This window comes from Podospora bellae-mahoneyi, chromosome 6 (genome assembly GCF_035222275.1).
Source record: "Podospora bellae-mahoneyi strain CBS 112042 chromosome 6, whole genome shotgun sequence".
Classification (NCBI taxonomy): domain Eukaryota; kingdom Fungi; phylum Ascomycota; class Sordariomycetes; order Sordariales; family Podosporaceae; genus Podospora; species Podospora bellae-mahoneyi.
Genome location: NC_085885.1, coordinates 669,841 through 695,977, shown reverse-complemented (window position 1 = coordinate 695,977; position 26,137 = coordinate 669,841). Strand labels below are relative to the sequence as shown.

The 26,137-nt window shown below is 54.0% G+C and overlaps 9 protein-coding genes across 9 annotated transcripts; 6 read left to right on the top strand and 3 right to left on the bottom strand.

The window, feature by feature from the left end:
• Positions 1-5: 5 nt before the first annotated feature.
• Positions 6-1,727, bottom strand: YHM1 (high copy suppressor of abf2). Its single transcript, XM_062880924.1, has 5 exons — positions 1,427-1,727; positions 1,325-1,362; positions 1,192-1,233; positions 706-1,131; positions 6-644 (listed from the first exon to the last, which is right to left on the bottom strand). Exons 1-5 carry the CDS (start codon positions 1,488-1,490, stop codon positions 279-281), a joined length of 936 nt encoding a protein of 311 aa, XP_062729156.1. The 5' UTR covers positions 1,491-1,727; the 3' UTR covers positions 6-278.
• A 142-nt stretch (positions 1,728-1,869) lies between these two features.
• RPC82 (RNA polymerase III subunit C82) lies at positions 1,870-4,661 on the bottom strand. The gene is made up of 3 exons (XM_062880923.1): positions 4,178-4,661; positions 3,245-4,105; positions 1,870-3,187 (listed from the first exon to the last, which is right to left on the bottom strand). The coding sequence occupies exons 1-3, from the start codon at positions 4,184-4,186 to the stop codon at positions 2,069-2,071; spliced, it is 1,989 nt and encodes a 662-aa protein (XP_062729155.1). The 5' UTR covers positions 4,187-4,661; the 3' UTR covers positions 1,870-2,068.
• A 309-nt stretch (positions 4,662-4,970) lies between these two features.
• On the top strand, positions 4,971-6,546 carry QCR2 (ubiquinol-cytochrome c reductase core subunit 1; the record flags this gene model as incomplete). The annotated part of the gene is made up of 4 exons (XM_062880922.1): positions 4,971-5,237; positions 5,331-5,505; positions 5,569-6,395; positions 6,451-6,546. 4 exons carry the CDS (start codon positions 4,971-4,973, stop codon positions 6,544-6,546), a joined length of 1,365 nt encoding a protein of 454 aa, XP_062729154.1.
• A 550-nt stretch (positions 6,547-7,096) lies between these two features.
• Positions 7,097-8,148, top strand: QC761_604720 (uncharacterized protein). The gene is made up of 3 exons (XM_062880921.1): positions 7,097-7,276; positions 7,440-7,554; positions 7,632-8,148. Exons 1-3 carry the CDS (start codon positions 7,245-7,247, stop codon positions 7,713-7,715), a joined length of 231 nt encoding a protein of 76 aa, XP_062729153.1. The 5' UTR covers positions 7,097-7,244; the 3' UTR covers positions 7,716-8,148.
• Positions 8,149-8,229: 81 nt separating this feature from the next.
• MAK10 (N-alpha-acetyltransferase, non-catalitic subunit) lies at positions 8,230-11,337 on the top strand (the record flags this gene model as incomplete). Its single annotated transcript, XM_062880920.1, has 6 exons — positions 8,230-8,596; positions 8,666-8,950; positions 9,000-9,073; positions 9,133-9,489; positions 9,566-10,027; positions 10,078-11,337. Exons 1-6 carry the CDS (start codon positions 8,554-8,556, stop codon positions 11,335-11,337), a joined length of 2,481 nt encoding a protein of 826 aa, XP_062729152.1. The 5' UTR covers positions 8,230-8,553.
• Positions 11,338-11,353: 16 nt separating this feature from the next.
• On the bottom strand, positions 11,354-13,155 carry QC761_604690 (uncharacterized protein). Its single transcript, XM_062880919.1, has 3 exons — positions 12,612-13,155; positions 11,793-12,541; positions 11,354-11,728 (listed from the first exon to the last, which is right to left on the bottom strand). Exons 1-3 carry the CDS (start codon positions 12,704-12,706, stop codon positions 11,607-11,609), a joined length of 966 nt encoding a protein of 321 aa, XP_062729151.1. The 5' UTR covers positions 12,707-13,155; the 3' UTR covers positions 11,354-11,606.
• Positions 13,156-14,063: 908 nt separating this feature from the next.
• On the top strand, positions 14,064-16,136 carry QC761_604680 (uncharacterized protein; the record flags this gene model as incomplete). The annotated part of the gene is made up of 1 exon (XM_062880918.1): positions 14,064-16,136. One exon carries the CDS (start codon positions 14,064-14,066, stop codon positions 16,134-16,136), a length of 2,073 nt encoding a protein of 690 aa, XP_062729150.1.
• A 511-nt stretch (positions 16,137-16,647) lies between these two features.
• Positions 16,648-18,513, top strand: QC761_604670 (uncharacterized protein; the record flags this gene model as incomplete). The annotated part of the gene is made up of 1 exon (XM_062880917.1): positions 16,648-18,513. The coding sequence occupies one exon, from the start codon at positions 16,648-16,650 to the stop codon at positions 18,511-18,513; it is 1,866 nt and encodes a 621-aa protein (XP_062729149.1).
• A 2,680-nt stretch (positions 18,514-21,193) lies between these two features.
• Positions 21,194-26,123, top strand: KCS1 (inositol polyphosphate kinase kcs1). The gene is made up of 2 exons (XM_062880916.1): positions 21,194-23,617; positions 23,671-26,123. Exons 1-2 carry the CDS (start codon positions 21,564-21,566, stop codon positions 25,604-25,606), a joined length of 3,990 nt encoding a protein of 1,329 aa, XP_062729148.1. The 5' UTR covers positions 21,194-21,563; the 3' UTR covers positions 25,607-26,123.
• Positions 26,124-26,137: the final 14 nt, after the last annotated feature.

Sequence of the window (26,137 nt, the reverse complement as noted above, 5' to 3'; positions counted from 1 at the left end):
GATGATTATACGGAGAGTTATTTTCATTTTTTTTTGGATCAAAGAGGAGTTATATAAAAAGCCCAGCCAAAAAAAGCAAAAAAAAAATCCCCGGTGTGTCTATCTACCCTTTTTTTGCTCGCTTGCTTTGCCTTTGCCATTTTTCCACTCCCCTTTTCCTCCGTGTGCATCAACGCCTGCCAAAAGATCCGCCATTGGTATCTTCCCATTCATATCATACACTCATATGTTTCCCCCCGCCCTCTTTCTATCTTTCTCTTTCCCATTATTCCATCCCCTTACTTCCTCTCAACCTCGACCTTCCTCCCCGCAAATGCCGCATCAAAAGCAGGGATCAACGTCTGCGCAAGCCAGAACGAAAACACCAGCTTGGGACCGGTCATGAGCAGCTTTGGCACGAGACCCTTAAAGAAGGCGCCGGCGCCCTCGTTCTTGGCCATGTTAGTCAGGATGCGGAAGCCAGACTCGGGGTTGTCAAAGTTGCGGTTCTGGATGCGGGTCTTGATGACATCGAGGGGGGCCGAAACGACAAGAGACGCAGAAGCGCCGGCGATGGAGGCGATGAAGTTCTGGAACCACGACGCCTTGTTGTAGTCGTTGAGGCCAAAGAGAAATTCCTTCGCAAAGGCGGAACCACCAAAGAGCTATGTGACACCTCGTTAGTCATGTTCCATCAGGAGGGGGAAAAGAGAACAGAATGCTTACAGCAAACGACCCAGGGGCGTTTCTCGCAGCAGTCCACCCCCACCCTCTGTAAAGCCCAAAACCCTCATCCTTCACAATCTTGAGCACACCCCTCCCCCTGAACGCCTCAGGGTTGGTCTGCCTCTTGATCTTGAGCACATCCAACGGCAGGAGCACAATCTCGCCAATACCAATCAAGCTACCAGCAGTCGAGTGCATAATCGCCTTGCCAGTCTTCTTGCCAAACGCGTTCTCAAAATCCTTGCCATAATGCGCACCAAGGTAATCCCTCGCCACGGGCTGACCACCGTACTTGTACACACGCTGAAGAACCTTGTACCCAGCAGCATACCCCAGCCCAGGGAAAAGGGAGACGAACTTGCGGCCGGCGGAGGCGTTGGCCTTGTCCTTGAAGATGACGGTGTTGAGCTTGGCGACGGACGAGACCTTTTCTTTTGGGTCAGCAATCATTCTCAACACGATGGGTAAGAAAGACGGAAAAAGTACCTTGCCCTCGTTGGACATCAATCTCTTCGCGATTGTGTCAACCTAATTCGTATAATGATCCCTCTTGTTAGCCCACCACCCTCAATAACCCCACCATCAATCCTCGAGAATCGCGAACTCATAATAAACGCACAGGATGGAAGATAGCCAACTCGGCAATACCGGCAGATCCTAATTCACAAATCAATTGATCAGTTTACTACTCCCATAACCTCTCTCTTGCAGTCAAACATACCGGAACCCAACAACCTCGCCAGGTTGGACTCCCTCTCTCTGCCACCAGCCGCAATGGGAGACATGTTGATTTAGGTGTGGGGTGGTGGATGGAGGGGTATAGAAATTATTGTATAACTGCTGTAGAAAGAAGCAAGCAGCGGCAGCAATGGCAGAAGAAAAAGCAGACAACCGGCCGGAGATCTATTGACAACGAACTACTAGAGGGAAAAAAAGAAGTAGCTCTCCGAAGTGTATCCGCGATGACGGCGCTCCGATAGGTTTTCGTCCCGTTTCTTGAAAAATTTCTGGCGGGTCCCGGCTCTGGTCCCCAGCGACTCGCGAGTCCCTGGCGCATCGACCCATGTGCCTTGCGTTAGCTCCGACAGCGGTGCCCGGATTCGTCTTGTCCCATCTTATCGTTATCTTATCGGCAATTCCCGCTTCACTTGTCCTCGAGTCAAGTATATATACAAATGTTTTATTATGTCTATTATAACAAGACTCGCAGCTCTATAATTGGCTGTGTGTAAACAGACATGTCCTGCCAATGCCAGTATCCTTTCCAGGAATTTTACCCCTTGCGCCGCCCATGTAAATGAGTTAGAACCTGGTATCGCACAAAGCTCCATCGAATGATATGTGTTGCTCTTCCATCCCTCGATTAGTAGTCCCGCAGCACGGCGACCAGGTCGTCCACACGCTGAATCTGACCAAGTAACATCCGCTCGAGCTTCAAAAACTGAGTGAGCTTCTCCTTATGGATCTTGCGCAATTTGTCGTCCTCTTGACCCTTGACGTCGCTTCGCTTGATCAGGGACAAGACGTGCTGGTCCTTCTCCCGAAGCGTATCGAGCACTTGGAGGGAGTGGATCATCGTCTTGTACGAAACGTCGAGAATTCGCTCAAGCGCCATGGTGCCGTCGAAATACCAGAGGAAGAATGACTTCTTCACGTCTGCCTTGGCCTCCCTGGGCACTTCTTGCGTCTGAACGAAACCGTACTTGTGCATCTCTGCCAGCTTTTTCGACATGTCGGCTTTTCGCATGAGAGCTACGCTCATAATCGCCTTCTCGTCCAGCTTGCCCTTGGCCCGCAGCATGCGCACTAGTCGAACACCCTCGCGGCCTACCGTATTCTCAATGGTCGCATCGATTTCGGCCTGTCGCAAGGCTGCCATCAACGGTACAAAGTCGACCGTCCATTCTTCCGCTCCACAATGCCGCAAAAAGCCCTGCGTGCTTTCTGATAGAAGCAACAAGTGTTGCCGGAGCTGAGTTCGGCGGTCCACCCGTTTGGCCGTCCCATTGACGCAGTTCGTCACATGGGTCCCATTCACGCCGTTAACACCATTTGTCGCAGGCTTGACATCCTCCCCTTCATCATCATCATCGGAGCTAGCATTGGCGTCAGCTTCGGCTTGGACGTCAATGAAGAACTTCTTCCTCGGCGGCAGTTCTGCAATCTTCTCGGCGGCTGTGACCGAGATCTTGTCGGCATCCACTTGGCCGAGCCCCACAGAAAGATCAAGGCTGGTTTTCAGAACGTCCAGAAGCTGTGATGTCGTGACCACAACAGGCGCAGGTTTCTCTTCATCCCTCTCATAATGATCGGTGATTGGGTCGTCGCGGCAGCGAGAGATGTCCTTGCTAAGAAGGTTCAAAAGCGAGGCATACACCCAAGAAGTCGTCTGTCCAAAGGCCTCCTCAGCATAGTGCATGAGGCGACGATTCCGTAGCTCCACAAGGCACTTTTCGTAGTTGATACACATCACTTGTTGTGGCTAAAACAAAGTCAGCAACACTCCTTGGTCACCAACCTAACCACGACAGTCACTCACATCGATACCAAGGTCCATCTCTCCATCAGGCGTACCATTGGCCGAAGCGGCACCGTCGAACAACTTGCGTCGCTTTGCAGACAAACCATTCTGCTCCAGTTTCCGCTTCAGGGATCTCGATTCGCTTCGGTTTTTGCGCAACGCCTCAGCCACCTTGTCCTTGTACTCGGCTTTGGCCTTGTTTCCTTTGACTTCGCCGCCAGGGTATGTCTTTTGGATGTCGGACTCGATGGTCGCCAACAGGTCTTCGGGACTCTCGAAGCTTGTCTTGTGAACCCCAATAAGTAGCTCGGCCTCAACCAGCTTGTAGATGATCTTGTTCAGGTCGGCGATGCTGCTGATCAAGGGGTCCGATTTGCTGGATTGGGGGGTTGGCTTGGGCTTGGGTTCGCCGTTCACTTCATGCGACTCTACGCCATTGCCGAATGGATCCTCCTCTGCCTTGAGCTTCTCCTTGATTCTGTTCATCCTGTCGATTCGATTCTGGTACGCATCCACAAGATCGCCGACTCGTGTTAAGCCTGTCAGAATGATGGTTTGCATCACATCCTTGGCAGCCGCTCCATGGGTCTCCTCGACCATCTGAAGGATTTTCCCCGTACGCGCGAGGTTGTAGGCATGTTCAACATTGGCCTCGTAGAAATAGTGGGGCGACCCGACATCGAGATGGTAGTGCAGCAAATTATGCTGCAAAAGCAGGGCGAGACCGTGACGGAGCTGGCGCGCGTTCATGCCGGTGTCACCAGCGAGCTGTTGGATCGTGCTTCTGCCTCGCATGAGAAGCGATGCGTAGATCCTCGAGGGCAGCTCGCCATAGATCTCGTCGATGGTCAGAGTGCAAAACTCTGCGAGAGGCGCGGTCTGACAATGACATTGTTAGTTCATGGAGGTCGACCCTTTGAGGTTTGAATGACATCGGGGGGCTGTACTCACCACCAACATGATGGCGGGATGGTGCGCGCGATGTATCGTATATATTAGGATGAAATGTTGGTGATTAGTTTGTAATGGCTTCTAGAGATCCTCTCACTATCTCTAGAGCTGGCCACAGATACTACCGGAAAGTCATTGAAGGCCCTCGACCTCGAACAAGGTGCAGCGTGGAAGGGAAAATGGCTTGGGTGGTGGGGGACTCGGGCTTGATGGAGAAAGTTCAATGACAATTTTTGAGCAGCTGCCAACCGCACGCAGAGTCACGACCGAACGGCAAATTTGGCGCGGCCTTCGCGGGGCAGCTCCAGTTTCTGAAACGGGCCAATCACAGCCTGCGCTTCCTTGCTTACAACGCTGAGCTCAGGTGCAGAGGCTGCTAAAGAGACTGGGTTCGAGAAATGGTGTAATGCATGCAAATGTTGGCTTGTGACGGCCAGAGGGGGTGGACAGATGAACAGAGCAGTAGAATAGAGACTGAATATCGAAAATTCCCAGTAATACCTTTTTCAAGCGTTTTCCACCCTCGGGGCAACGTTTAATTTCATATCATCCAAACCCCACGACGTCAACATCGCAGGCCCAAACGGACCCCTCAGGGAAGGCTGCACTGTGGGTTTATGCCCCAAAAGTACACAGCGACCGGGTGCCACGGTCTCGGCACAGCCAATTTTTCCGTCATACCGGGAGACGCCCAGGGAATTTTCGGAACTAGCTGTTGGTATCACAGCTCCCTTCACGAAGCTGCGGCGAACCTCTATCAGTGTCAATTGACGACAACCCCTCCCTCCCAACCATGATCTGCAGATCGGCTCTGTCGAGAGGCAGCAAGCTGGCCCTCGGGCGCCAGGGAGCCCGCGGTTTCGCTGCTGCTGCCTCACCCAAGGCCTCGTACGAGCCCACTACCATCGCCGGCGTCAAGGTTGCTTCCCGAGACGACAATGGCCCGACCACCCGCCTCGCCGTCGTCGCAAAGGCCGGCACCCGATACGAGCCCCTCCCCGGACTGACGGTTGGACTGGAGGAGTTTGCCTACAAGGCAGGTTGGCCCCTTTTTTTTGGTTTTTTTGGACGAGACAAGTGGTGTGGTGGTGGCCATGGGGCGCGATTCAGCAAGGCAGGGACATCGATGAGCTAATTTGTATTGGGCCTCCAGAACACCAACAAGCGCTCTGCTCTCCGCATCACCCGTGAGGCCGAGCTCCTCGGCGGTCAATTGACTGCTTACCACACCCGCGAGGCCCTTGTGCTGCAAGCCAGCTTCCTCCGCGAGGACCTCCCCTACTTCACCGAGCTCCTTGCCGAGGTCGTCTCGCAGACGCGGTACACCAGTGCGTTATAATATAGACTTTTTGGTTGGACTAGGGAACAACTTTGTTGACACGGTTGAACAGCTCACGAGTTCCACGAGGAGGTTAAGGATATCATTCACCAGAAGCAGGCCAAGGTGGACGCCTCCGCCCTTGCCCTCGATGCCGCCCACGCCGTCGCTTTCCACTCTGGCCTCGGTGCCCCTCTCTATCCCACCCCAAGCACACCCATCGACTCCTACCTGAACGAGCAGGCCGTTGCCGACTTCGCCGCCGCTGTCTACTCCAAGTCCAACATCGCCGTTGTCTCCGACGGTGCCAGCGAGCACGGCCTCCAGAAGTGGATCGAGCCCTTCTTCAAGACCGTCCCGGCCCAGGGCTCCGGCTCCCTCAACAACGTCGCCTCCAAGTACCACGGTGGTGAGCAGCGCATCTCCGCCGTCGGCCAGAACTCGGTTGTTATCGCTTTCCCCGGTGCCTCCCTCGGTGCCAGCAGCCCCGAGACTGCCGTCCTTGCCGGTCTCCTCGGCGGCGAGTCCACCATCAAGTGGTCTCCCGGCTTCTCCCTCCTGTCCCAGGCTGCCGCCCCCGGTGCCCAGGCCAAGGCCACCAACTACGCCTACTCTGATGCTGGTCTCCTCGCCATCCAGATCAACGGCCAGTCCGCGGCCGTCAAGAAGACTGCCGAGGCTGCCGTCAAGGCGCTCAAGGGCGTTGCTGAGAGCGGTGTCTCCCAGGAGGTTTTGGTCAAGGCTATTGCCAAGGCCAAGTTCACTCTCCTTTCCGGCAGCGAGGTTGGCGGTGTTGGCATCGTCCACGCCGGTGCCAACCTGATCCACGGCGGCTCTCCCCTCAAGGTTGCCGAGACTCTCAAGGCTTTCGAGTCTGTTACCGGTGACAAGCTCAAGGCTGTAGGTTTTCCTCTCATAAATCTGGTTTTGGATGTATTGCTAACTCTTTTCACAGGCTGCCAAAGCTCTCCTCGAGGGCAAGGCTTCGGTGGCGTCGGTTGGTGACCTCCACGTGCTCCCCTTCGCTGAGGACCTCGGCCTTCAGGTATAAACGGGAACGGCGGTGTTGCAGAAATTTGACATCCGGGGATCACGAAAACGGAACTGGAAAAGAGAATCTGTATAACAGTCCTTCGGTGTTTGCCGTTTGGTAGACTTGCGGCATTGGTACCCTTTTGTGCATATAGTGACCACTAGACTTAAAACCCGCTTTCCTACCTTGTTCTCTGACCTACGAATCAAGCTGGGGAGGCTGGGGAAGAGTATACATTGGAGTGAGGGTGGTGAGGTTAGAGAGATGTGTGATTGAGAAAGAGAAGCCCTGTACTGTTAACATACCCGCCTGAGAGATGGGAGAGAAAGAAAAGAAAGGAGGGGCACTTGAGAGGGGTGGTTGAAATTTGGTTTAAAACTGAAGCTTCCGTGAATATGTTTCTTTTGTATATGACTTGTGAACATGGTATATACGATGCCTCCCTTTTACGACAGACAACTCATACATTGTGCTGTGTGGTTGTAGTGATGAGATGATGTAAAAGGCCATCACGTGACCCGGAGCTCGGGTAGGGGAGGGGCGGGCGGCGGAGCTTCTCGGTTTGCACCCGACGAACCAGCTTGGTTGATTGCTTGTTGGAGCTTTTCAGGTCCATTAATCCGCTCGCCTGTACCTTCTCGACAACCCATTCCGCATCCACGCCGACCGACTGATTACTTTACTTTCTCGACGTCTCAACGTAACAAATCGCCAAAATGACCTTTGCGTGGAAAGCCGCTGGCCTTACGTGAGTCGTTTTTTTTTTTGTGATCAATTGGGGAGGGACGGTGGGGGAGGGAGCTGGAGGGGGGAATGTGGACGACAACGACCGAGATTGAGGGATTGGAGATGGAATTGGATTGGGAAAGGGAGATGGGGAACACATTTGTGCTGACTGGGGCAACAAATAGCTACAACCGCTACCTGGCCGTTGCCTCCCGGGTTGTGCGCCGCAGCTTGAAGGAGGAGAAGAGACTTGCTGCTGAGCGCAGAGGTGTTTCTGAGATTAGGTTTGCGAAGTGGTCGGTGAGTACACACACACATCTTGAGGAGTTGAAACGAGAGGGGTTGGATAGCTGATTGGTACTGGGGGGGGAGGACAGAACGGAAAGCAGGGCGAGCTTAAGAACCTTGAGCAGGCTAACGCTGCGGCTGCTGTTGAGAGTGCTGCTCAGGGTGGCCAGTAAATTCCCGACATTGATAATGGCTTGAAAGGAGTCGGTGTAGGGGGGTTGGAATCGCCGAATGGGATGGAGCGCAACACTCGACACACTACGGCAATGGTATAGACGGGGTTTGGGGAGGTGCTGTGTGCGGTTCTTTTGGGAGCGAGAGATGGGAAGCACTGCGCTGCCCGACCGGTTGGAGCCTTGTATCATAGTTGGGTGAAGGGGGGAATGCAAAAATACCTGGACCTATGAAGCTATCAAGGTGGTGGATGGAAGGTTTATGTCACTGTTGTTGTTTGGTGTGATGTTACAAGCACCAATCCCATAAAGCTCATTCTTCAGCAGACTACAAGAGAATTTCTTAGATTATATGTACTCTGCAATTCAGAGGGTATCGTTCCATTACCTATGTCAAACTTGTATGGAAGTCTGGGCATCCGCAGCAGATAGCAAACCCAGTTCCATGGGAGAGAGGGGTGGTCAAGCGCCCCAAGCATATCCACCCACTCACCCGCCTTTTAGCACACCACCACCACCACAGCTCACTCACTCACCTCATACTGCACCATTACTCCCAACAGTCAGGGTAGACGCAAACTGCAAGTTATACGCCATTAACGACGCAAGACCTAACTAACTAAAAATCCGTTGCCTTTTTATCATTTTTCAGGGCCTTGTCTTTTTTTTTTTTTCTCCATGTAAAGGAAGGCTACAATTTTCACTGGATCAACTTACAGCAAGCAGTCAGGCAGAGAGGCCCCAGTCATACTTCTCTGTGCCTTCTTTGCATTCCATCCATCCCATCCAGAGGATTTATTTCCCACCTTCACTTTAACGCTTGACAACAACCCACGCAATGAGCAACACATCAGACTCTGAACCGGAGAATCTTACCAGAAGTAGGTATATGTCTGTCCGTTTTTCTCCTTTAATCTGGTAAAGCGGATTTACTGATGGACAATGGGTAGAACTAGACGACTTATCCCTCAACCCCACCACCACCAGCACGACAACAACCCCACCAAACAACACCCCCCAGCAACAACCTTTTCACCATCACCACGCAGCAGCAGGAGGAGGGTTGTTTGGGTTTGGGGATTTTGGAGCGCAGCAGGGTCAGGGATATCAGCCTTACGAGGAGGAGCTACTACCACCGCCACCACCACCACCACCGGACTTTATCATGGGGGGTGGTGATCAGCAAGGGATCGTGGCGTTTGACGTGACGTCGAAGTTTAGAGCTGCTGCTGGGGGTGAGTTTTCCTTTTATGAATGAAATATCACGAGAAGGAGTGCTGACAGTGACAGCGTTGGAACTGGGCGAATTAGTCAAGGATGGGTTTTTCAGTTTGTTTGAGAGTGTGGGCGCTTTAGAGGTGCGTTCTTGAGCAGGGGAGACAAGTGTGGGGGGGAGGGCTAACAAAAAAATAAATAGATCATGGACCCAAAGATGGACAGCGGCTGTCTTGCTCCCGGGGAGAGCCTGGATGAGGATTATGATGTGACGAAGGTGTTGAGTCCGGGGGAGGTGATTGGGATTATTGACCAGATGTTTTGTCTTGAGATGGCTTGGTATCAGGGGTATCCTCTTTCGCAGACGTTGTTGACGAATGTGTATATTGATCGGATGCTGGAGCCGGAGCCGATGGTTTTGGGGGATGCGGATTTTATTAGGGGGAAAGCAGTGGGGGAGGGTGAGACGATGCATGTTGTGCTGAGGGCTTATTGTTTGGGGGTAGTGAAGTGTTGTTGGTATATTAATGATCGGATCAAGTTTGAGCATTATTATGAGGTGAGTTTTATTTTTTTTGGGGGGGTTGAGAATGTGGGAGATAGGGAATGGGCGGGTGGCTGACAATTGTGGACAGGAAGAGGATTTCGTCACCAATACTTACCATCGCTCACTCTTGGATTCGTTTGAATTGGACGAGATCAACGAGGAGCTCATGGCTGCGCGGAGGTTGGTGCATAGCGTTCGGCATACGATTGGCGATCAGCTTGCGCAAGCGTTGGGGTTCAGGCTGGAACTACGGACGGCCTTCTTGAGGGCGATAGAGCTGTCTGTGCTGAGGAGTAACCCTGATTCGTTGAGCCTGCCATGGACGCAGATGGAGGCTGTGTGGGAAATGATTTACAAGTCCAGACATCTGGGGACACCGGTACCGGAGGCGTTCAGCACAAAGATTCAGAGGAGATTGGCGAGTACGATGCCGCCGAGGCCGATAGTAAAGCTGAGCACGGAGGAGACGTACAAGCACTTCAAGAAGTTGTTTGCGGACGGGATTGATGTGTTGAATGTGCTGAATTATCACGATTCGCAAAGTTTATTGGTGAGTTTACCCCTTTTGACCCCTTCAACCTACTTGGATATTGACGCCAGCAGAACTTTGTCATGACGTTCCAATCCCAAAAACCCCAACCCCTCGTCTACATCCGCACTTTGCTCCAGTCCTTTTTGTTCAAAGATATGATCATTCTCGGCAAGCTCTCCATCCGCCACGTCATCGACGATGACTTGAGTCTGGTCGTCCTCCCGGCAAGCAAACTCCTCGACCCAGCCAACGACCTCGTCGAAGCCCCCCACCACTGGCGATACGCCCTCGCCCACCAAATGGAAACCTTCCGCCAGCGCGCCGCCCAATCCTACCTCGACATCTTCCGTGCCTTTTGCCAGAACCGCTGCCGAATCAGACGAACGCTCTGCCACTCGATCCAAGACTGGGAAACGGTCCAGCTGGACGCTGAGCAGATTGATCAGCTGCTGCAGCACCAAATCGAGGAGACGCCGCTGGTGTACCCGCCTACGGGAGATGAGGGCGGGGGGGTAGGACCGACGTATTCCCTCCCCTTGTCGAGCTGGGCGTATCTGTACAAGTTGCGACTGATGGAGTGGATTGTGCAGCTGGGGTTCGAGCTGGAGATTTATGCGCCCGACGAGCTGGGGGGAATGTACTGGTACCTATCCGAGCTGGCTAGATCCCGAGCGAGGTTGGTGGATCGGATCAGCTTTTTTACCAAGCACAGGGAGGCTGGGCAGCAGGCTGCTAGCCCGTCGGCGGGGCAGGAGGCGGCGTTTAATAAGTCGAGGCAGTATTTGTATCAGACTAGTTTGGATGCGGCTATCACCTGGGAGATGGCGGATGCGTTGTCGAACTTGTATGCTGCGTTGGGGAGGTTGGGGTTGGTGGTGGCGCCGCCGAGGCCGTACAGTACTGATGAGATGAGGTATGATGTGCGGATGAAGCCTTTTGCGGCGATTGGGATGCCGGAGCTGCCCAGTTGGGAGGTGTACAGGGCTGCGACGGATAGGCGGCAGGTGGAGACGGGGAGGTTACTGGATGATGCGAGTCTGAGCTTGGAGCAGGCGAGTAGGGGGCTGGAGGTTATGGAGAGGCTGAGCGAGAAGGATAGTTTTAGCGTGGGGTGTTTTGAGAGGTGGGTTGGGGGGGTGAAGGGGCAGACTGTGGCGGTTGATAGGGCTGCGGTGGTGGTGGAGGTTTTGAAGAGGAGACTGGAGGAGAGGGGGGAGGATAAAAAGGGGGACAAGGAGTTGGGACTCAAGGTTGAGATTGGCAAGGCGGTGGAGGGGGGGCATGAGTGGTGGGTTGTTCCTACGATAGAGGAAATTGATGAGGCTTGATGCAAGACAGACTTGGGCGGGAACGAAATGATCAAAAGGTTTCGAACGGCGTCTCTTTTCTTGCACTAATGGTAGCGTTACACGTAGTCTTCAAATATATGTACAAATCCCTCGCCTCTCAACAAGGCGCTGTCAACAGCCCCTCTTGCAGGTGTCATCCGCAGATGGTGATATCTGTTCCAAAATGGTTTTGCAACCAAGTATTCTGTCCATGTATGTCAATTCGTTATCGATTTCATATGCCAAAGGCTCTCTGTCCAGTCTCGAATTTAGGCAAGAGCCTTTCTCGCCATGGAGCCTCTGAGGCGAACGGAGTACTCGTAGAGCACATCCTTGAGCGCGAACAAGCAGGCAGCAGTGATGACGCTCTGGCTCACCTTGGGACCGATGCCTAATTTTCACGGTTAGCCGCCGTTATAACGTGTTCCATATGATCCTCATGGCATATAACTCACCCTTGTAAAGCCCAGCATACCCCTCCTCCCTCACCACCCTCTTCAACGCCTCAGTAACACCCTCCTTCTTGCCCCCCTCGACGTGCATCTGGCTCTTGACGGTGATGTAAGGGTACGTAACCGTAGTAGCAAACAACTTGCCCAACGCGCCCAGCACAAACGCAACCCCGGGAGTAATCCTCCTCTTCTTCTCCACCGCATTCTTCATCTGTTCAAACAGCGTGTACTGCAAAATGGGGTTGATAACCAACACCAAAGCGGGCACCACCCCGCTAAACAACGCCTGCGGCCCCTCCTTCTTCAACAACGCCAACAACGTCCCGATGGTGCTCGGCTTCTTGTTCCGCGCCTTTTGCGCCTCGAGGTCATCTTTCTTTTCCCCATCTTCGGTGGCGGCAGCCTTGCGGGTGGTCATGCGCGTGTTGACGACCCAGATGGGGTTCGTCAGAATAACGGTGGCGGAGCCGGCGATGGCGCCGGCGATCATGGACTCGACGGTGGTGAGCTTCTTGGAGGCGCGACCCGACTTTTCCGCGGCGGCTTCGAAGAAGGCGCGGGTCCATTCGTACCAGTAGTAGTAGACAAAGTTTGTGACGGAGATGCCGAAGAGGGCGGAGGAGAGGCCCGAGTAGAGGCCCGATACGCCTTCGCGGGCGACGATTTTTTGGACGGCGGCGAGGAAGGCGGTTTCAGAGCCGGGGCGCTTGGATTCGACTTGGGCGCGGGTGGAGAGAGTTATTAGGGGGTAACTATTTTTTTGGGAGAGGAGGGGGGAAGAGGTTAGTGATGGGATGGGGAGAGGTGGGACGGAGAACATACGTCAGGGCCATGGAGAGGATGCCACCTCCGGCGCCGGCGAGGGCGTGGGCGACATTGTCGTTTTGCGGGAGGACGGGCTTGGATTGGGCGGACATGGTGGTGGTGGTGAGGGTGGTGAGGGTGCGTGAGGGTATCAAAAGGGAAAAGAGAGAGAGGTCGCGATGCTATGCGCGATGGTGTAGCTTGGGTATGCAAAAGAGAACAAAGAGAAGCAATCACAGGCGGCGCGAAGGGTGGCAGATGGATGGGCAGGTTTGGTTTATAAGACAAACAGTCAGTTTTACTAGTGAAGGCATTCATTCCTGTTCCCTCGTGGTCAGGTATGAATAGTGTAGTGGCTGCCGAGGTCCGATCAAATGCGGGACGCTAACAAGTGTCGAGCTGGGGTAATGCGCGGCGGCTTAACCCGGACGATGGCGACGTCACTGCCGCTCCCATGCCGGCCCGGGGGAGAGGGAATCATGTGAAAGCTTGAGAGCCCGGGTTCTTTTTTCCTTTTTATACCCGATTCGGCATTTGGAAAAGAGAGGCGCCTGACGGGTTGTTTGATGACATTCTCATGCAGAATTCTGTCTTCAATGATCATGGACAAACATTGCACTCTTACCTATCTATCTTCACTCTCCAGCCTCACTGGCGCTTCATTCAACCCCTCTCGACCAGACGCAAACTACCGAGTCATCATTTGCGCGCTCTCAATCCACAGACCCAAAATTAATATCCCTCTCAAAGGCGCAAGCTTCCAGTCTCACTCTGCTCCCAAACCTGAGCTGCCACAGCTTACCACCACCCGTACTTCGTACCTTACCTGGTGTTGTTGATATGCATGCTTCATCTCACACAACTGCCGGGAGAAACGGCCCCCCCAATGGCAGCTGCATGTGACGACTGTGTGTGTGTGTGTGTGTTCAACAGAGAAAACCACAGTGCCCCTCACAGTGTTTCTTGCTCAATTCCCCAGCCTTGGCAATTCTATTTTCAGACCCGTTGCGCTCGACGCCAATCCCAATGGGGGGTTGTGGTGGGACGGGTGGGCTGAAGGTGCTTGCCCCTGTCCGTTTGAACCACGACGCCATCAATCTCCATCAAGAACACCTCTCACTCTCACTTTCCTCGACAGAGCCCTCGTGAGTGAGCAAGAGCTGTGACTTGTGGCGAGTAAGCTCATTAATTCCCATTTTTGATTTTTTTTTGTGCCATTTATTCTCTTGATCTGCCTCCATCTCAGATATCCATCTTGTCGTTTGGTTTCATCCCAAGGCGCAGATGAGGCTGTTGTTTTGATTTGATTAGCCCCTCCAACTCTGCAGCAGTCTGGAGGCTCAGTACAACAGCTGCTGCATTGGAGTACGTCGCATCGAGAATGCGCCGCGAAGAAGGCCTGTCAAGTTGATATTGTGGACGCATCCCTACAATCTCAGCCATGAACTGAGAGGTTTGGACACATACATCATGGATCATACAATGGCAACGACCGAAGACTCGACCGAGTCCCCCGCAGACATCCTGCCCCCTTCAGAAGAGGCATCACCATCGGCAACTTCAACTCTGTCTCCCTCAGCAACACGCCCTCCATTGCCAGGTAGACAGGTCAACGCAGCTAATATCGAGGATGCTTATGTCGATTTTATTCTTCACTGCAACCCCTGTGTGCCACCTGGGACAGACACGACCGCTCTCCGGGAAGCGTTTCGCGCCCTCCCCAAAAGCGGCGGCAAGAGCTTCAGCGCATCTCTTTTGTTTGATCTCATCAAACAGTTCGACACCAAACAGCTCAAGACATGGGCCGAGTTGGCTATCAAGCTGGGGGTTGACCCGCCGGGTGAGGGCGAGAGCGGCCAGAAGATTCAGCAGTACGCCGCCAGACTAAAACGATGGATGAAGTCGATGCATGTGGATGCCTTCTTTGAGTATCTCATGGAGAGAGGGTCGCCCTACTGGACCGAGATACCGGACGAGAATGTCCCGATTGCAGAGCTGGACAGGGAAGGGGTCTTGGCCGAGGATGACATGGCGTTACGGGCCTTGTTGCCACACATCAAGCCCAAGAGGGGCCGGAGGAGACCTGGGGAGGATGACCTGGGAAAGTCACCCTCACAGCGACCATCACCTCGGGTGGATGAAGGCGAGAATGGCGGTGCCTGGATGGCGGAGCCTCTTACCGGCGCGCGAAGAGAAAGCGTCTTTGTGTTTCCCCCTCCCCCAGACCCAACGAGGCTCAACCCATCCGGCGCCACGTTTGCCCACGATCTTGTCCAAACACCGTTGACAGCGACACCAATGACGGCGTACCCTCACTCTGCCATCACACCGTCGTCCAGAGCTTCGTTTTGGGCAGACGAGCCACAATCTGCCATCACACCTTCTTCGAGAAGAAATGCTCACAGACGCCATGGAGCCAAAGTTGTCTCATCAGCGTGGAGGAGGGGCGGGGCTAACGGCACCGGGAAAGTCAGGGGTCGTCCTCCAAACAGTCGTCCTGTGAATATGGAGGGGCCGTTTTCCGCCTTTCCAGCTACCCCGGGCGGCTTCAAGTCAGCCTCTCCCAATCCAGAAGAAGGCGGCAGCGCATCAAATGGAAATGGCGGTGTGCTGCTCCCGCGAACGTCAATCAAAAACTGGGGTGTGCCGACTGCGTCTCCTCTCACAACAACACTGCCAGTGGTGGCGATGCCGAGTCCGATTCAGGCATCACCAGTCCACCCGTCACCGGTAGAGTCGGTGCACTCGAGGCCGGCAAAAAGAAGCAGGCTGTCACTGCAGGTTCCAGAGAGGGTAGGGGGTGAGGTGCGGCTTGCCACACCACCACCAGCACCAGTAGTCATGATTAATGGGCAGACTACTACCGAGTCTTCATCACAAGCACAACTGCAGCAAATACAACAACAACAACAACAACAACAACAACAACAACAACAACCGCAGTTGCTACCACAAGCCGTTCATGTGGCGAGTTACCCGACAACTGCCAACAACCAACCGCCGATAGCAGCACCCAATCCCACCCAGTATGACCCCGCGGACAGAACAAACATGACTGAAGTCGAAGGCCTCTTCATGACGGACCTGATGAACGCGGAATGGTTCGACGCCAACGGCAACAAAATCCCCGCCTGCTCCGGGGATGAGGCCTGGGCTTTTACCCAGGCTGTCCTCGACCGGCTTCGGACCACGGCATCGAGTCATTTGGACTTTTTGATCAATCTCAGTGCGTTGGCTGGGGGGGGGTATTTGATGCCGAGGAAAAGCTTAAAGGTGGTAAAGTTGGCGGAACTGGAGGATCGCACGAGGTACAAGACTCATTGGCAGCTTAGGTATGGGAGCGTGGTGGGGGATTTCAGTATGGAGGAGGAGGTCATGCATGCGGCTTGGAAAAGGAAGAAGAAGGATGGGACAGGAGGGGGAGGGGGGGCGGTGGATTGGGAGCAAAAGTACAGGGATTTGATGGTGGCGTTTAGAAGGAAGGAGGAGGAGAGTGTGGGGTTCAGGAAGAGGATGTTGGATTTGGCTAGGGAGATGGAATGAATGATACCCATTGTATTTGTTAGGTTTGAACTGAATGGAAAGTTGATGTTGTTGTGAAGAAAGTAGTAAACCCTAACCCTGTGCTTCTTTAGGGGGCAATGCCAAGTTTGTGGATGTGTACACTGTGTGGGGTTTGCGTGGAAACCCCTGTTGGTTAATTAAATCAACGTCGCGCCCGCGTTTTCTTGGATTTTCTTATCGATACCTTGCCCAAGAACCTCCTGAATTGGTGACGACGACGACGACGACTACTACTGCAAACGAACTGTTGGCCAGGTTGGGCGGATACGGATTATCTCAGCGCAATGCACTGAATCTTTTCTGTCACCTTTGCTACTCACCTCTCTTGTGCCTTTCAATGTGTATCCTTCTTCTAGTTGGTTGACCAACCTTTCCTTCCGCTCGTTTGCGCCTCTGCCTGCCACCAACTGTACCCAGCCTACGACGGGCTTGGCTCGACAACAACACTTTTGCTTCCAAAACCTCGAATGAATTAAACACTTTCGGAATCATGCCTCGACAACTTGTCTTGTTTGGGCGGCCGGTGCCCAGGTTGGGATCGAGACGTGTATCGCTGATATTTGTCTGCCTGGGGCTGTTTGCGCTGCTCAGCCTGCTCTTCAGCTTCCCCAGGGACCAGGTGGCGGCAACCGTACCGACGGACTCGAAACCGAAGGCGGGGGGGCACAAATTCGGGATACCCAAATCGTTGAAAAGTCCGTGGTTGAAGAAGCTGAACCCGTTTAAGCCGCCGTCGCACAAGCCGGAGAGGCAAAAGAATGACACCGATGGGGAGTCGTCGTGGTATTCGGATTGGAGGTGGCTTACCATGCCGTTCAGCAGCTCGATTACCCTTGACGAGGACAGGACTGTGCTGCCAGTGCTGGGAAAGAGAACCCCGATTTATTGCTACTATGACACGAGCGTGGAGAAGGGGAAAGGGGATAGGGAGGTGGAGAGCCAGTTGCTTCTTGCGTGGAGGAGGGCTTGGTGGGCGAAGGGGTTTCAGCCTACTATTTTGAGCCCGGCGGAGGCGATGAATAACCCTCTGTATGAGGAGTTGCAGAAGGTGGAGGGGATGACGGAGGGGTTGAGGACGGATTTGATGAGGTGGTTGGCGTGGGATAATATGGGGGGGGGCCTGCTGGCGAGTTATCTGTTGTTTCCCATGGGGGGGCATGATGATGCTCTGCTTGGGTATTTGAGGAGGGGGGAGTTTCCGACGCTGACGAGGTGGGAGGGGTTGGATGATGGGTTGTTTGTTGGGCCGAAGGGGGAGGTGGAGAAGGCGATTAGGCTTGCGATGGGGAGTCCGCATGTTGGGGTGGTGAAGGGGCTGTTGGGGACGGTTCAGGAGAAGAGTGATGATCCGTTTAGTGTTGATACTAATCCGAAGGCGTTGGCGTTTTATTCGGCGAGGAATATCGAGACAAAGTACTCCAAGATTGGGGAGGAGATTACTGCTGCGAGGGTCGCCGGGATGAAGAAGCTCAACCGGCTTATCAACGCCCACCTTCACCTCGCGTGGCAGAATACGTATTTCAAAGGCATCTCGGTCGTCAAACCGCTACCTCACCACACGACCCATCTGATCAAACCGGCGTACAAACTCGCCCGGCGGCTCTCTCATTGTCCCGAGTCGCCGTTGCCGAGCACATGCCCCCCGAACATGAAGAAATGCACACCGTGCGACGACACCAAGCCCCTCGGCGTCACCACCCCGGCTCACTACGTCAATGACAGTGGCATCTTCACCATTGGCACCGTCCCCCACCCGCTGACGATGCTCACTCTCTCCTCGCTCAACTCGGACCTGACAATCCCTTTTATCAGGCGGCACACGGATCGCGACCCCTGGATTTACGACCTCACGAATGGCATCTCTCCCAAGGGCATCCCGGCCTCTGCGCGCGTGCTCAAATTCAAGGAGATTGTCGCCTCGGAACCGACGTCTGCTTCTTCGCTTTGGTTACAGGCGGAAAACATGGCCGCGTTGAGTGATAGTGACCTGGACTGGATTTTTGGGTTTGAGATTGCCAGTGAGGCTTCGTATCCTAATGAGGAAGGGGGGGATAACAATGGGCTGCCGCCGATGCATGACGCGAAATTCGGGGCGGTGCCGGAGGAGAGGGAGTTGGAGATGGAACGGACGCTGCTGGAGAAGGTGAAGAAGGTGGTGCTGGAGAAGAAGGAGAGGTTGAGCGGGGAGGGGAAGGTGATCAAGGAGGCGGTGGAGGCGTGGAATCTGGCGGACGGGGAGGCGTGGAGGTTTGTGAGGGCTTGGGTTGGACGGGGGCAGGTGGAGAGGAGGAGGTGGGAGGGGGAGGAGAGGAGGTTTGTTGGGGGGATGGGGAGTGAGAAGAGGAGGGATGGGTGATTGAGAATAAGGGGGGGAATGACGTTGAAAAGGGCTTTTTTTTTTGTTTTGGTGTTGGGGATGGATGTACATTGAAGATGACGGTTGGGGTAGATAGGCATAGGTTTAGAAGATGGATTACAGATTGCCTTTACCAATGTCTAGTGTGTTCTGGTGGATTGCTTGACCGGGTCGCTCCTTTTGTTCACATCGATATTTCCCATCTTCCTGTCTTGTATGATGGGTCTATTGACGTTGTTGCTCACAGCCTATCTGTTGAATAAGTGGTGTAAACATGGGAGTCGGTCGGTTTTGGGAGTCAGCACGGAAAAATGCGAGATGTGTAAAGTTGAACAGCATATCAACTGACGCATTGGTACTATTTTAAAGGCCTTGTTGGTTTGATTTTGTATGTCTTTGGCAAGAATACGAAGAATGTCTAACCTCGGTGGTTACGGATATGTGAACAGTTCAGATGGGGCTAGTGGGTCGAGGCGATCTCGGCGTGTTGGTCTGACTTTCCTTCTCGACATCTACAAAACAAGAACCCTTGATCATGTCGATCTCCCGCATACTCTGGAAGTGATAATCTATAGTAGCATTGGGTTGAGTTGGGCTGAGACTGGTCCGGAGTATTGCTCCATAAGGTGGAAAACAACCAGGAGCTGAGGATGACGGCAACAGGCTGACATGAATGGACATTGTCCATATCCCATACCTTAACGCTGCGAAGCACTCACACATGGCTCAGCAACGACGTCCCGTTGGTTTTCCTCAATGTCCCTGAATATACGAGACATCACCAAGGAAAACCTCAACCGGCGGTCAACCGCCCCCCCCCCTTGACACCAAAAAACATCCCCGTCCACCCACCCAGTCGATCCATCTCAAACATACAGCATCTAGCCATGCAAGCGCAAGCATGTCTCATCTTGCACAACATGGCACCCGATAAAACGCCACGATACGATTGACAGGCTGGTGGGCGTGTGGTGGTGGTGGTGGTGGTGTGGTGCGCACATGGGCCATCCGGCACATCTCGTTGGACAATTCCAATTCTGAGACCCAAGCCTCAGGGACGAAAGGGTCCGTTCGGTTATTGCTCCAATGAGACGAGATAAGACATTCTGAAAATGTCTTGCCTGTCGTGTTACTTGGGCTTTTTCGGTAGAAAGGACTTCCTGGAATTCCTGTTTTGTCTGCGGTGGAACGCGGTGTATCCTCGGGGGGTGTTTTTTTTCTTTCAAAGAAACGAAGCCTGTCCTGGAGGCAGGGCAAAGCCAAGATCATCAAGAGTTCCGGATGGCCGATGGGGTTTTGCTCTGCATATAGGAGTAAGAGGGGTGGAGTGTATGACTACTAAGAGCCTCAGTGACTACCTGCCGTTGGTGATTATCCCCCTCCCTCATTGACCAGATATCGACGGGGTTTGGTTCACTTGAAGTCCTTTGGATGATTTCCCGAGGCCTTACCATGGAAACATGGCACCACATACTGGCGTAAACATGAAGTGAAACATATATCTTGGCAAGATCTCGATGGCAGGATCAATCGGGTCCAAACAGGTTGATCGGAGGCTTTCGACGGAGGTTCGGACTGGGGCTTGGGCTGACGGCAAAAGCGGACACTGTGCCGCCGCGCATCAACGGTAGATTGTAGATGCAACAGAGAATACTGGGATCTATGGGCTTGTCTTGCGGCCGGTGGAGAGCACGTTTCCCACGTTGCTGCTTGATTGGCCGTTTCCGACATTTGGGCTGCGAGGCTTTTGTAGGGACGAGATGGCCGGGCAAAGTTGCAAGGCGCACGTCCATCCACAGAGCCGGAGCACGACGGGACGTGATAGGCACTGGGTATATCTAACGGATGATGGTCGTTCTGTCAGGCGATTAGCGATATGAGACTTATGTTATTATCTCCGTGTATCGGCTCGGCTGGGTGTAAGGTGCTGTGGGTTGCTGTGGGAGGGTAGCACAGGATGATAAGTGATATGCGAGGTCGGTGATTGTGAGGCCGCCCGGGCCGTGAGGTTCAGCATTATCTGAGGGGATCTGCGAGTTGCTGAAGTCTTGGTCCCAGATTCGATTGCGTAACAGCTGCCAATGAATTGCAATGTTTTGAACAGTGTTGCAAAGTCGTGACTAGGAAGCGGTGTAGTAGAGGGCAGAGTGTGTGTAAGTGATTGGATGGTGAAGAGGGGTTGCAAGGAAACAGCTGTCGGTATCTCTACACGTGTGTTTATTGTAGAAGAATGAGCCCCAGCCAGATGCACCGCTGCGATGGGTTCCGGACTGCCTTGTGAGCAACTGCTAGGTAGGCTAGATGCGGGCCAAGCAGGCACCGCGTGGGTTGCGGACCCGAAGAGCTGCATGAGGCCATTCTCGAAGGAGCAAGAAGCTTTGGACGTTTGGGGGGGGTGCTACAACGACGTCAGAGAAAGAGACCATTCTCAGGAAGTACCTACACCGACTCCGCAAAGTAACCCTGGAGGTGTTATAAATGATGGAGGAATGGAGGATAGGCATCCCAGGCGAATACAAATATCCTATAACAAAGAGCGTCCTGAAAACGTGCTGTGGTGGTGCTGGCTGCTGGCTGCTGGCTGGGTGCTGCCGAGTTCGGGCCTTCAGGGCGATGCCTGCTATGGAGATGGGCCCAGGGCGCTAGCGGTGGAATAGGATCCGCCACAGACAAATAGCCACTTTTCCCGCCTTTGCGTCAGAGGCCTGCACAGGATACATCATTTGAAAGTTCTCTCTTTTTTTATTCTGTCCAAAATACATGCCGCCAGGTACCTTCTGCACTCCCCAACAGCCGTTTGCGACTTTGCCTGGTTCCCAGCACACAGTGCCAGCGTTTTACTGTCCGCACTCCACTACCAATTGACCAGGCAGGGGATCAGCTCAGCCCAGCCCAGCCCAGCGGAGTAGCGTAAGGTCTCCCGAAAACCACCAAACCTTTCCCGTCCCTGACCACACAGAGAAATCAACCACGACCTGGACGGACAGACCATTCTTCCCTCCCACCTTTTTTTTCCCCTTCCCCCACCACCACCGCCAGATGTTCACCTCATGTCCAACTCGCCCTGTCCACCCGAAAATGCCGCACCCGCTGCTCTGGTGAGCCCCGAAAGGGCTACCGGTACCTGTTCTTCTTCCTCTTCTTCATCACCACCAGCTCCTCCTCCCCCTCCTCCCCCACCGCCCGCCATCCCTCCTGCTCCCCCTCTCCCTCCCGCCTTGTCGTCTGCGCCTCACCCCGGCCCCGACTCTATTAATACCGACGCACCCCCTCCTCCACCTGCACCCGGTCCGGCCCCCGGTCCTCCCGCAACACAAGAAGAAGCAACATCCTCGACGGTACCACCACCACCAGCGACACCAGCAGCGCAGCACGGCACCACCCATGCAGATCAGATTAAATATGCCCGGGGTCCTGCCGTTCTACAGAGACCACAGGGCCCCTCCCTGCTGACCCAAGCCCTCGCGACAGCCCGTGGCATCCCTCGACATTCCTCATCTTCCCATATAGATTCCTCCACCGCTGCCAGCCAGTCCGCTGTCGACTCCTCACACCATCCTCCCTCGAACCGTGACGTCAAACCTCGAGATCCCCGTCATGGCCCGTCGCATCACGGAGAAGGTGATGTTCTAGCGCAGCGAGTCTCTCCCCGAAAGCCGACCATGCCTTCATTGACCTCTGTGGCCACCACGGTGGCGCCACCTGCTTTTGGCAGGCTGGACATTGATCTTGGCGAGGTCAACTCAATGCTCAACGGCCACCGCGAGTTTCTGGCCAAGACCAAAGATCGAGAGGGGGACTTCAAGAATCGCCTTGGCAATCGAGCCAACACCTTTGCTGCCGATACACCTAGCGGCCATGCCCTCTTCACCGACTCACCTACCGCCATGTACGATGGACATGCCGACGAGAACACTGCAATCGAAGAGCGGCCCGTCCTCAGGACTTGGAAGACGGAGCACAGGGTGTCTTTGGGGCCCGAGAAGGCCTGGTCTATCGGAACGGGAGAGATTGACAGTGACGGGGACAGCGGTCAGGTTGAAAAGTCTATTACCCAGGCCTTGGCCGGACACGAGCCGAATGCGCGCAGTCGGAAAGCCAGTCACAGCCTGCGATTCTTTAAAGAAGGTCTCCCGGAAGAGAAAGTGAAACGGAAAGAGACCCGGCCTTCCACCCATCGAGAGAAGACAGGGGATATCGCCCATGAAGGTGAAGGACTACTCAAAGAAGGCGATGTCAATAAAACCAAGACTCGTGATCTTGATGACAAGACTCCCACGGCAAAAGGGCCACCGCGGGCCAAGACGACCCCGGCCGGACTGCGCACGCCTGACGCAGTTGACACAATCGAAGAAGCCCCGGAAGATTATTTTATTTCCAAGCACATGGAAACCTCACTTCACGCCAGCCCTATGAAGCCAGCAAAGTCGCCTTGCAAGCTTGCTGCCCATGACCAACAACATGTGGAGCCAACTGAGCCATGCTCTGGCGGGTTGGAACTGCGACGGGAGTCGGATGCCAGCACCGGAGGCGGGGATAGTGCGGTTGATGAGGGCGATGAGTCGGGAGAGGAAAAGATCTCGTCGGCAGTGTTCGTCCCGCATCAAGCGCCCCCTGAACAGCCAACAGAGCACGCCCCAGTGCCTGGTGCGCCCCCTAGGAGTGTGCCGGCACGAACCCAGTCTCGACATGACGATTTTCATCCGTGGCTTGTCAAAGCTGACGAGCCAGAGTTTGACGAACATGGGGAGCCAATAGACAGAAAACTCAAGTCTGAACCTACCCAAAGCTCTAGTGTAGCACCTGAACTAGACATCACTCAACCTGCCGGCCCGGCGGCTGCTATTGAAAGCAGAGATGTATCTGCCAAGCCGTCCCGTCCAGTCTCCCAGTATCATGAAGAAGCCGTCCATGACCATCAGCTGGAGCCCACGCAGCCACTAGAGGCCATTGAGCTGATTCCATACAAGCATCAAGTTGGCGGCCATACCACTCTGTGGAGGTTCTCCAAGCGAGCTGTCTGTAAGCAGCTGAACAACAGAGAAAATGAGTTTTACGAAAAGATTGAGCACTACCATCGCGATCTTCTTGCCTTCCTCCCGAGGTATGTCTATTCTGTCCAAGGCATCCAGGATTTTTGCTAACAAATGGGTTTAGATATATTGGGGTGTTGAATGTCACATTTCAGAAACAGTCTCGTCGCAAGTCAACCATGAAAAGAGATGATCATGCAGTGGACCGTCATCACCCAGATGACGACTCGAAGGCGAACGGGACAAGCCGGACTTCTCACGAAGCTGACCCCCCCACTGATCGCCCCAGAATGATCAGTCAATCACTGCAGAACAACCAAGGCCAGATTCCTACAGTTACGTTTGTTGACAATCAGCATATTCTGCCTCGAAGTCTCCTCCAGCCCTCGTTGCCGAGTCCGCCAAGCCTGGGCGGAAGATTTAGGAGTTCGTCGGCATCAACACTTCCGCACAGCGAGACAGCGCCGCAAGATGTACCCGTGACACCCACCAAGACTGCGCTGACGCGCCCCAGTCTTTCTGACCGGCATGCCAACAGCTGGGGCGCCACCACGGTGAACAAAAGACTCCGGAATGAGGTCTTCAATGATGCCTTCCTCAAGCAGCCGATTGCGATTCATCGGCACCGCAAGGGACACCAGCGTCCAATGCCGAGGCGTACCCTTCAGCAGTCACTTCGCCCGACCGGATCAGATCCGAGTCTGGCAGAGTCTCACGAGAAGAGGGCCCAGGCAGCCAGAGAGGCTGCTGAGCGTACACTGAGTGCAAGCTCCTTGGCGCAGACACAGAGTGATCTCGGTTACATTGACACATTCTGCGACGCAGAGGGCGAGGAGGACGAGGGTGCACCCAAGGATGTCACGGGAACTAGTGCTCCAGAGCCTGAAATCTTCGGAGGATCGTCGCCCGCAGCTCTTAAGAAGAAGCGCCGGTACTCTGGGACGGGCCTGCGTCGAAAGCCGGACGATGTCCGCGACGACCGTGGCAACCTGAAGTATTTCGAAGAGGCGGACGAGGTTGTCTACAAGGGTAGCCGTGACGAGATTGTGCCCCACCCCAAGACTCCCGTGAAAGCGAATGCTCCCACCCCCCCAGCAGAACAACCAGTTGAGGCGACCATCAATGGGGGTGGCGAAGTTCAGCATCCCAATGCCTTTGTCTCGGCCATCACCTCGGCTGCCACTTCAGCGCTCCCCAGTCCAACTTCCGAGTTCAAGAAGATTCCCCGGCCTATCAACCCCAAGGAGGCTCAAACGCAGAGCGACTCCCGCGTTGAGTACTTTTTGCTCCTGGAGGACTTGACGGCAGGCATGAAGAGGCCTTGCATCATGGATCTGAAGATGGGCACACGGCAGTATGGCGTGGATGCGAACCCCAAGAAGCAGCAATCGCAGAAAGGCAAGTGTGCCAAGACCACATCTCGCGAACTGGGCGTCAGGGTCTGCGGGCTTCAGGTGTGGGACGTTCAGACGCAGAGCTATGTTTTTAGGGACAAGTACTACGGCCGGACTCTGAAGAAGGGAGGAGAGTTCCAGGGTGCACTGACACGGTTTTTGTATGACGGTGTTGACCCGGCCAGTATTCTTCGACATATTCCCACTGTTCTCCGGAAGCTGGATGAGCTGGAGGTGATCGTGGGCAGGTTGAAGGGGTACCGGTTCTACGCGGCGAGTCTGCTCATGTTTTACGACGGTGACACTTCGGCGGACGCCAGCAACGGCTACGAAACCGCAGCCATCGACGACTCAACAACTGATTTCGCGACGGACACGGAGGAGGCCCCGAGGAGACAGAAGAAGAGCAAGCGGGATATCGACTTCAAGATTGCCGACTTTGCCAACTGCATCACGCCGTATGATCCGATGGAGGACAAGGCCTGCCCACCGAGGCACCCCGGAGAGCCAGACAGAGGGTTCATGCGGGGTTTGCACAGCTTGAGGATGTACTTCCTCAAGATTCAGCGAGACACGAGGGCCCAGATGGGGTTGGTGTCGTCAGGAAATGGGGAAGCGATGGGATATCCGGAGGATTACGATGATGAGGGGTCCGTTAGTGAGTGAGAGCGAAGTGACGTGGGGGAAGAATAACAAAGCCCGTACATGGCGGAGTATACCACAACCTGTTTTGAGTTGTACGTTTTAAGAGTGGCAAGGGAAGGCCTTTTCATTATGGCAAGGTAAATCAAGGCAGGGAAGAGGGGAGGGAGTATACGGCGTTGTATGTTACCATACCCTGCATTGTTTGGCGTTTTTATTTCTATTTTTGTCTCTCTGTAACTGAAATTCTCAACTTGGATTTTTTTTTTATAATAATGTTCACAGCGCAAGAATATTGTGATGGCGCTGGGTTTCTTTGAGGTGGTGGTCTTGAGAAATGTGTTTGATTGTGATGATATTTCTGTTTATTTACTGATCCGGCTGGGTTTGGTGTCTGTCTTTTGTTCTGTCTGGTTTGATGAATTATGCGACGGCCGGTTTTTGCTTTCGCAGGTAGAGAGATGTAGTAGTGTAGACCAAAAAAAAAAGAAAAAAAAAAGATACAACACCTATAGTAAATCATTCGCTGATGTCCTTTGTTAAAAACACTCCCTT